The sequence below is a fragment of the Gymnoscopelus microlampas genome (genome assembly GCF_963454915.1).
Source record: "Gymnoscopelus microlampas genome assembly, chromosome: 1".
NCBI lineage: Eukaryota > Metazoa > Chordata > Actinopteri > Myctophiformes > Myctophidae > Gymnoscopelus > Gymnoscopelus microlampas.
This window is the reverse complement of record NC_139962.1, coordinates 16,760,158-16,770,417: the sequence shown is the minus strand read 5'-3', so window position 1 is coordinate 16,770,417 and position 10,260 is coordinate 16,760,158. Positions and strand designations below refer to the sequence as shown.

Below are 10,260 nucleotides of genomic sequence, written 5' to 3'. Positions count from 1 at the left end.
AGGCCCATGTGAAAACTTTGGGCCAGAGGTTCTGAATTGGCATCCAGGGAGTGTGTGTGCGCAGTTTCGCTGTGACCGGGCCAACGGTGCGAGAGATTAGCTGTTCACAGACGGATGGGCACACGGACGGACGGACAGGGGGTAAAACATACTCTCTCGCCATGCCTTTCGGCCTGGCGGAGACAATAAGGCAATTGTAATAATAGATAACTACACAAAAAGCACTAGCCTCAGAGGTTAAAAAAACAACATGCAACACAAGTACTTCTCAGTGAGAATTTATTCAAAATTTCACAGCAGAACATGAACATTGCTTTGAATAATCAGTAACAGTTATCAGGAATGTAACTAGGTGTAGGGATGAAGTGTTTGTGCATCACAGTGTTAAGATAGGAATGTCTAAGCTTAAGGAAATGTTGCAAAAGCATGTTAGGGATAAGAAAAACATGGCAGCAGTTCAGGACGACCAGTGGGGAGATGTTCAGTGGTGGAAGAGACGTAGGTTGGTGTGCACCAGAGTGATGCCCTGATCGTTGCAGGCATTAATGACCACCTCGTCGGCTGCGGAGCCCGCCGGGGCAGCAATGTATTCAACACCACTCTACGGAGACAAGAGGGGTGGGGGATCAACAAGGTCGGTTACACAAGCAGCTATTTAGGGTTCAATCTCCCATATTATAGTTGTTAGACAGTCCATTGAATAAAAGCATGCGAGATCACAGTAGTATAATAAAGTTTTGCGAGATGGATTACAGTACAGGTATGAATTTAAAACATGAACTAATCTAATCTCATGCTCTGGACTTTTCTTTGGGTTTCACCTGCCCAGAGTGCCTGCAAATTGAGTTGCTTACCCGTTTAGCGCGGTCTACATTGTCTCTGAACGGGAAGAAAGCGTCAGAGCTGAGAGCCACGGCCTGGAGAGAGCTTATCCAGTTCCGCTTTTCAGTCTCCGCCAGTGGCTCAGGAACCTCCTCAAACATGGCCTTCCACAACTCCAGGTCCGGGCCCTGCCACCATTCAAAACATACCGTTAAGCGATTCACACATCTTATCCAATCCAAATGTTACGATTTGATTAAGGGGAGGTGTAATTATATCACAGTTGAAATAGAAACCACCCTTCTTGGTGGTTACGGCTTAGTTGGCGGATCAGACCGGGGTCACATGGGGCTATCACTGAACTATCCAAAAGATCAAAGACGGTCCCATGTTGGAGCCAGGGGACAGTGCTGGCCAGAAAACAGCCACGCAAAGAGTGGCAAACACCAGGGTTTGTGTGCCAGCAATGTTATGGGAAACAAGTAATTAGGCCACATTTTATGCCTGTATCTGATGTGCCAACTAAATGAGCTCTGACTATGTTCAAATTCCAAGTGCAATAGACAAACCATGACTGATTGTTCACATAACTCATATCATATGCTCCAATTTAATTTGTCCGTGACATAAATTATATATCTAGATGTGCCAATCCTAAATTCCATCCTGTTTGCCCATCCAGTCTGTGAAGTATGTTTCTGTGTTCACCCCTTACTTCTCCGATGGTGCCACTGACATACTGGTCAATAGCATTGGCCATCTCTGCCCGCTTCACACCACTGCGGAACTTCATGGAGAGAACACGTGGATGATGTCTCAGCCACCAGTTATCTGCTTTGTCGCCCGCAAGCCGAGTGCAGTGGATGCGAGACTGCTGACCTGCGCCAATGCCAATAACCTGTTTAGAAATAAATGGAGGAAAAAAAGACAAAAATATGATTTCTTTCCCCCCTTACTCCTCCTCAGTTCCACACCCTTTACCCTCCATCCTCGTGGTAATATGTACCTGTCCATCCTTTGCATAGCAGACAGAGTTGGACTGGGTGTACTTGACAGCGATGCTGGCCACGATGAGGTCTCTCACAGCGTTCTCAGAGAGCTGATTGGGACACAGAACAAATAGGCTCATGATTGACATAAAAATAATGTAGACTGCCTTGATAATGGCAATTGGCAAATACATACTAATTTGGAGGTCCTTGACATGAAAATGTTTTGAGAACCACTGCTGTACATGGAATCAAATACTCACTGAGCCCTTGGAAACAACGTTGCTGAAGAGCTCCTTATCGATGAGGGCTCCGTTTCTCTTTTGCTTGAGATAGAGACCAAACAACACTCTCACCTCAGTCTCATCAGGCTCATAGGCTGGGTCCATCTAAGAGAGGAGGAAGGCTCTTTAACAAAACACCACATCCCCAAATTAATAAATCACCTTACAGGAAATCATTATTTTGTTTCCCACCTGAAGTACACAGTAGTTGCCGTTCTTCTTCTTGGAGAGGATCTTGAGGGCCTCTTCTTCATATCCAGGGGCAATGATGCCATCAGACACCTGAAATCAGTTCACCAGATCTACATTCACCAAACAGCAGCAGGTTGTCACCTGGATAAACTTTATATGCATTTCATTTGTAAGCCTGTCAAACTCCATACACTACTAGGACAATGAACATATGAAATCTAACCTCTCTGGATATGATCCTGGCGGTGGGGACATCACACACATCTGAGAGAGCAATGAAGTCTCCAAAAGATGACATCCTGTCTGAACCTAAAGGAGAGTCAGGACATGTTCAAAACGGGAATAAACTAAAAACGACTGCTCAAGTATATATACCGATATATCATTTTGGTTGATACTGTATATTGGCAGTTATCGGACCACACCGTTATCAATACATTTATTTGTGTATTTGCTTATATGTTGTCAAAAATAGAAACTGCAATCAAATCTACATTTGTCAAATTTCTTTTTTACTTATTTATAAAGTTTCTGTCAAAACATCTGTAATGGTCATCGGACCGCAAAATCTGGCATCGCTCTGGCTCTACTAGATATGGCATCTTCTGACCTCTAGCCCTGGCGTAAGCTGTGGCCAGCGGTGTGAGGTCCTTCAGCAGATCATTCACCATGCACACTTTGGCTTCCTCCTCACTCAGAGGAACTCCCACGGCAGCACCTTTACCAAAAAAGGAAGAAGAAATGCATGAATTTGTTTACTGAATGGCTTCCATTGGTATGCATGTTTGCTTACAGGGTAGTATTGTGCACTTCTCTCATGGCAACACTTAGAATGAAATCCGTTTGCAGGAGAATACTCAGGATGCATTGCACGAACAGCCAGAGACCGCGTGAGTTTAGGCCTTGGTTAAGAGATAATAATTATACCCATTTCATCCCACAGGGAAGTTCCGTTTTCAGCATCACCCAGCTTAGTGCTTCTCAAGTGAGCTTGTAGATCTGCTATGTTGGCCATTTTTGGAAATTTGACAATAATGTCATGCCCAAAATAGGGATACAAGGGTGAAAAGTGGTTAACGTACGATTTTGGGAGAGAGGTTAATAACTAAGATTGGGGTTTGTTTGTCTCCACACATGCATGCCGGGTATCATCCTGCTAAACTATCCAGTCTAATGCCTACGTTTCTCTCACCAGCAGGGCTGACATGTTTGAAGGAGGTTGCAGCAGCCATGCCCAAGGCAGTCTTTAATTCTCTGACCAGTTGCCAGGCATTGAGTGCATCACACAGGTTGATAAAGCCAGGAGAGCCATTGACCACTGGAAAAGGGAATGATATGCAACGTGAAGAATGGATAGTTGTCTGAAACAGATTGTAGCTTTAATATAATACAATTGAATAACACATTACTATTATTACTTCGTTAATCATTATTATCATCATCATGCAAAGTCTAACTTTTCTAAACAAAGTTTAGTTTTTCAGTTTGATGCACTGAACAGAAACACAGGTACATTGAGTCCGTGCTGTACCTGTGAGGGGGAGAGAAGGCCGCAGTGTGTACAGCTGAGCAGGTGCTTGGTGGGGGTTCATGCCATAGCGTAGGGACAGCTGGGAAACACCACGGCTATACTGGCCACGGAAGTACTCAGAGATGGCATCATCGTACTGTGCTGTGTGTGTAAAGGCCTGAGTAGGAAAGCATAGAAAGTATTCTGTGCACAAAGAACAGGCTGACGAAAGGTATTGTGACCATCCAAGGCCAAATTAGCGGGAGGGGGCTGCATGTTCAGCTTATGGGTAAACCAAGAGGTAAAAGGTCAGAGTTAGAAAGGCAGGAGATAAACTGACTCCACACACTAGCGATAAAGACCTGTCTAGGACTTTGGTTTGCACTCACCCTCACTCTAGGGCAAACACAATAAAAATAGAGTAAATGAAGACAGGGGCTAAAATTCCTCAGGGTCAGTGAGTGCACCTTATGACTGAGGTCCATCCATGATAAAAGTCTCAGTAGTATTACTTGGTCACAATTGATTATTTGAAGGCAGTCAACTTATTGACCAAATTCACTGACTTTTGAACCAGAGCCACTGACCTACTTAAAGGGATATGTCACTTTCAACATGTTTATTTTATTTGAAAGTGAAATATCCCTTTTCTGAAAAGTCTGAATTTCTATATTGCCTTTTATCCAAAGCGCATTTACATGCACTACAATACACAGAAGACATAGTGTATTTTGTCCCACTATCTATGCATCCATCTATCTATCTATGTTCCAAGTTTTCCTTTAAGACTGTATTTTGCGCAGATGACAATTCTTTCTCTGCACTTGAGGCAGAGGGAGACAAATGTCTCCTGCATGAAAATGTACCAAAGAATTAAGATAAAAACAAACAAAACAAATTTTCAGTTTCACTTATGTTACTTTGAGCGCCAACGTCCTGCGTGTTTCATGGGTTGTGTCATTGTCTTCTGAACCCTCCATCTCTGTGGCAACCAATGAGTAGTCAGCAGGGTCACACACAATAGTGACACGGGCATGGTTCTTAGCTGCTGCTCTGAGCAGAGTCACACCACCTAGGAACACAGGACACACAGCATTATATGCAGTAAAAGCTCTCATATATATATATATATATATATATATATATATATATATATATATATATATATATATATATATATATATATATATATATACACACACACACAACTCACCAATATCAATCTGCTCCACAGCATCTTCGACTGCAACATTGGGGCTAGAGATAGTCTTCACAAATGGATAGAGGTTACACACCACAACCCTACAAGGACAAGCACAAACAGATTTTACACTTGCGCTGTGCTACAGCAATGTCATTTTATAATATGTAAGGAATAATGAACACAGAGGCGGTCACTATTGGTTCATCTCTCAATAATGTTCATTATCCTGCTTATTGCAAAAACATTTAAAAAAAAAAGAAAGTACAACAAAAATGTATTAATTTAAAAATGATTTAATTGCTTGTGCTAGAAAGAAATAGTCCATTAGCTTCTCCAGTTAAGAGGTGTTGTGAATGAGCTGATTGTGAACGGTCTGTTACTGAACACAGCAGTCTGCTATCAAGAAATAACTGACCACAGAATGCTGTGATTGGCCAATCAAAATAATCGAGAATCTACTTTTTTTTTGTTTTAAGAGAAGTGTTTTGCATGTTAAAGCTGCTCCACCATTTCTGCAGAGCTGTTCACAATACATTGAATCCTCAAATCATTTAAGTGCAAAGTACAAACATTTCTCATCAGAGCTGCAATAATCAACTTGGTCAGCTCCAGAAAATGTTTCCACATGTTCTCACAGATTTTAGCTTTGGGAGGGTTATTCATGTTCAGAAATACTGACAATATCATCAAAATGTAGTTTGACTTTAGGCATGTTATCTTTTACTGTATGCATCTTTGTTAAATGTCCATTTTAGCAAGAACTCAGATCAAAGTGAATTAGTTAAAAAAAAAACATTGAGACTTGGTAATAATATTACTCAAAATAAGCAACTGGTCATTATTAACAGGTAATTTCATATGGTTCCTCAGTAAAAAAAAACTGATAACCATTAACCTCCACCCTCCACGTGTACTCATCAAACAAAGAAGCTCCTGTATGGACCATCGGTTCCCAAACTTATGTGGATCAGGGCTCACTTTAAAATCTTGAAAAACACTGTGTAAAGTGGTCAGATGGGTTGGCCGGGTGCATTTTTAGAGCATGTTGTTTATTTTAACAATGAATCAATCTATCGTGTTTTCCGGCTTGGATGGAAACCAACAGAGTTCTCATTTATAGGCATCACAATGAAAACACAATTTAAGGTTTTATAGAAAGAATACTGTCATTTTCTTAACATCAATTTTCTAATGTTAATATTATATTATCCTTAAAATCTGTGTTTTGCATATTATCCCATTAAAAACGAGAAAGCCTCTGCGTCATTTTAGATTTTTGCGTTGTCTATTCAAACATAGCAGATATACAAGCTCACAGCACGCCACTTCGTGCCACGCTGCGAGCTTGTACATCTGCAATTTTTGAACATTTTTGAAAAATCTTGAAAGAAAGAACTACTGGTTTAGAAGGCATTTGTAGAATCAGCCTCAGGTCTTAATGGGCTATTTGGCACTTCCAATATCCAACCAGTGGGCCGGGGGTTGGGAATCGCTACTCTAGGGATGAACAAGACGAGTCACAAGATGTGCTTGTAGGGACAGCAGTCTTTCAATTAACCACTAAGTTAATTTGTTAGGCATGCCTCCGTGACTCTCTACACCACAGCCGGTACTCTAACCAACTTCGCTCAAGATCCAATGTGATACAGCCAAGATCACATGTTTCACACGTTTAGCTTTCTTGAGTGATCTGGTCCATTTCATAGTACTTTCCCCACACTCTCAAAAGGTAATAAAACCTATCGCTTTCAATCAACCTTTTCAATTTGTTGTTAAAAATGCTTAAAGCTGTCAGAGTCTGTGTTAATATCTAAGGAAATGATGCAGAAAGAGCAGAGACCGTTTTACAGAGAGCATCAAAGATGTGTTCTACCTGACCAAGCTGTATCCCAGCTTCTCCATGTCTGCTGTGTCGGACGGGGTGTTCCTGGCCAGTATGCCTGCATGGACCGCAGGATGCAGAGTCTTCACCCTGCCTCCCAGCATCTCTGGGTGTCCAGTCAGCTCTGAAACATCCCTGCCACAAAAGGAGAGAAACTTGGATCTTCAATTTTTTACAATATTTGCCCCTCATCTTTTTGCTCAATTCAAATGTCCTTTTATAATCCTGATCTTTTGCTTTATGTTTTATGCAAAGCACAATTAATTACCTGGTTGAACTGTGCTATAATACAACTTCCCTTGCCTTGCCACAGATCATCAAAGTGACTGCCACTGGCCACTGATTAGCAGTCAATTATTCATACTGTATGCCTCCTAACGGACCGGTACAATATAGTTTATATCTAGGAGGACAGTGGTGGAAAGTAACTAAGTACAGTATAATGGCAAATATTGTACTTTTACTCCACTACAATTATTTGAAAACTTTAGTTACTTTGTTGAGATAGATAGAGATAGACACACACACACACACACACACACACACACACACACACACACACACACACACACACACACACACACACACACACACACACACACACACACACACACACACACAGGCAATTTGAAAATAGCCAATCTACAAGCTCACAAGGCTTCGCAGTGAGACGCATTGTGCGCTTGTAGATCTGCCATTTTCAAAAGTGTATACATTTTAGCCATTTTGAAAGCTTATTGAGTATTTTTACTAAGTGTATTTTTATGCCAAAACTCTTGTACTTTTACTCAAGTGAATTTTGAATGACATACTTTTACAATGTTGTATTGATACTTTTACGTGAGCAAAACATTTGAGTACTTTTTCCCACCACCACTAGAAGGATGACCCACCTTACAACCAGTCCAGCATCGCGCAGTGCTTTGGCTGTGCCACCAGAAGCCACCAGAGACAGACCCACGTTCACCAGTCTTTTGGCAAAGTCCAGCAGTCCAGTCTTGTCTGAAACACTCAGGAGTGCTGTGGTAGTTGTCAGATAAAACAAAGAGAGAAGATTTGTATTTGTCCAGACAGTGCCTCGGCTAATTTCATTCACAATGCCGAGTTTAAAAACCATGTGCAGTGGTGTAAAAACTACTTTTGTACTTTTACTCAAGTACATTTTGAATACGGGACTTCAACTTGTAACAGAGTGTATATCTACATTACAGTATTGATACTTTTCCTTAAGTAAAAACATGTGAGTACTTCTTCCATCACTGCATGTGACTCAACTTTCACAACACAAGCCAGCCACGTTTTGCAGGCTAACATTAGCCACACTGTCACTGTCTGCCACAATACTCATGACGATGATGCAGAAACAGGCCTACAGTTTTATAGAAGACGACAAGAAACAACAAATAACTCTCAACAGTAGAACTTACCAAGTTGTGAGCAGGCCATGTTTTCACAGTTGCAAGTTGCAGAGAGAGATGACAAGCAGCTTTCTGACCTGAGGCCAGCAGAGATTCAGCAGGATGGTGAGGAAAGGAGACTCGAGGTACTGCACAGTGCACACACACTTTATTATACTTCAAAAGAAGAATGGACCCGCCCTTGGGAACTACGGACGGCCCCTGGGAATACACTCCGGTACTACGAGGGGTGTCGCTCCCCCCAAAAGGAACAGATCTACAAGCTTACAGCGTGTCAAGCGACACCCTCTAGCGATTAAATGAAGCTATTACATGCGTTTAGACGGGTCATTCAACGTATCAAATGCGCATTTCCTGTTCTAACATGCGCAATTCACATCCAATAAAATGATCCAACCTTAGCAGTTGGAGAGAGATAGAAATCGCACGCCATAAAGGATGAAAAAATCATAAAAATGGTCTTCCTTTGACTTAGTGTTGACTGACCAAACCTGAGATTTTGACAGCCTAGTTATCACACAATAATGTATGTTGCAAATCAAGTTTATTTAAGCCCCATAGTATAGGCGGCAAGGCTACGACGCATTTCTTTGCTAGTTATAAAATGTAAATCATTAAATTATTAATGATTTACCGTCTGGGAATGGCCGTCTGGGTCGCCCTAATATTAATTATATTGCCTTTATAGCTGTGAACATATAGCCTAATGCAGGGTGACCACTGCTCCACACCAAACTGATGTAAGAAGAGACATTTCCGTATATAATCTATGCATATTTCAATGAGCGTTTTGTGTCAGACCTTCATCAGAGCATTGTTGAATATATATTCAACAATGGATTGGCAAGTAAAAATAACCAATCCCATTTGCAGCAGTGTCACAGGCAATATGCAATAATTTATGCAATACACCTGCACACACCCTGGTAATGGTATAGATGCCCCATCACTTGGAAATTGTAGTTTTATAGGCCACAGTACTGAATGTGCTCTAAATATGTTTGGGTTAAACTTAAGAGCGGCCAGCGTGACTGCAGTACTTATCTGTAGGTACACTGTAGATCTTAAAAGGTAGTGTGGTCTCCCTGTCTCTCCAGCTCTTTAATAAACAGAAAATGCATTTTCAGGTGGGTCACCGATTTTATCCAATCAGGTTAGAGAACCCATTTATCAGCGTTGTGATAATATAGTAGGCCTATGCAATATGTAATGGTGTTCCAGTTCCAGTTCTCTCTCTCTCTCTCTCTCTCTCTCTCTCTCTCTCTCTCTCTCTCTCTCTCTCTCTCTCTATATATATATATATATATATATATATATATATATATATATAGGCTATACATTTCCATTACATGATGTAAGGGTATAATGAAAAATAAATTAAAAGCTTTCTTTGCCACAAGAGGGCAGATATGGACCTTGTTATTTTTCCATAAAAACTGACTGATTAACTCGTTCGGTTTAAAATCAAACATTTTATCATGGAAATTTGTATGATATATAAAGCAGCTACACTTTCCAAATATCTTTGCATGTTATGATGTATGGCCTATATAAATAGCCGACCTCTGTCGCATGTCAGTGACTTCTCAAAAGAAACCATGGCCATATTTGGTAGTTTCAGCCCTTTTGATGATTAATCACAGCTATTTATATCGATTGTCTAGCTAATTTAATGCACTTTGAATGCCCGCGACTTACACCATGGGCATATAGGCCTATTAAATAAATAAATAAATAAATAAATATACAAGGCCACTGCATTATATATATATCTCCCAGTCCCTCTTTTCTTTTTTACACTCTTCAATTATGCCGGGAAAAGATAGGCTATATGTAACTTTTCTCTTCTACCCCGGATTTGAACCCGGTTTCCTACGCAAGTGCTGACATTTTTACCATTGTGAACTAATAGAGCCTGACTGCTTGCTCAGGGGATAAATTGAATCTTGACCTTCAGGT

The 10,260-nt window shown here is 40.9% G+C and overlaps 1 protein-coding gene across 1 annotated transcript; it reads right to left on the bottom strand.

The window, feature by feature from the left end:
* Positions 1-262: 262 nt before the first annotated feature.
* Positions 263-8,526, bottom strand: atic (5-aminoimidazole-4-carboxamide ribonucleotide formyltransferase/IMP cyclohydrolase). The gene is made up of 15 exons (XM_084047464.1): positions 8,311-8,526; positions 7,777-7,903; positions 6,875-7,018; positions 5,011-5,099; positions 4,718-4,869; positions 3,819-3,975; positions 3,480-3,605; positions 2,898-3,005; positions 2,511-2,596; positions 2,288-2,377; positions 2,075-2,200; positions 1,829-1,921; positions 1,538-1,720; positions 855-1,010; positions 263-601 (listed from the first exon to the last, which is right to left on the bottom strand). Exons 1-15 carry the CDS (start codon positions 8,327-8,329, stop codon positions 482-484), a joined length of 1,776 nt encoding a protein of 591 aa, XP_083903590.1. The 5' UTR covers positions 8,330-8,526; the 3' UTR covers positions 263-481.
* Between the last annotated feature and the right edge of the window lie 1,734 nt (positions 8,527-10,260).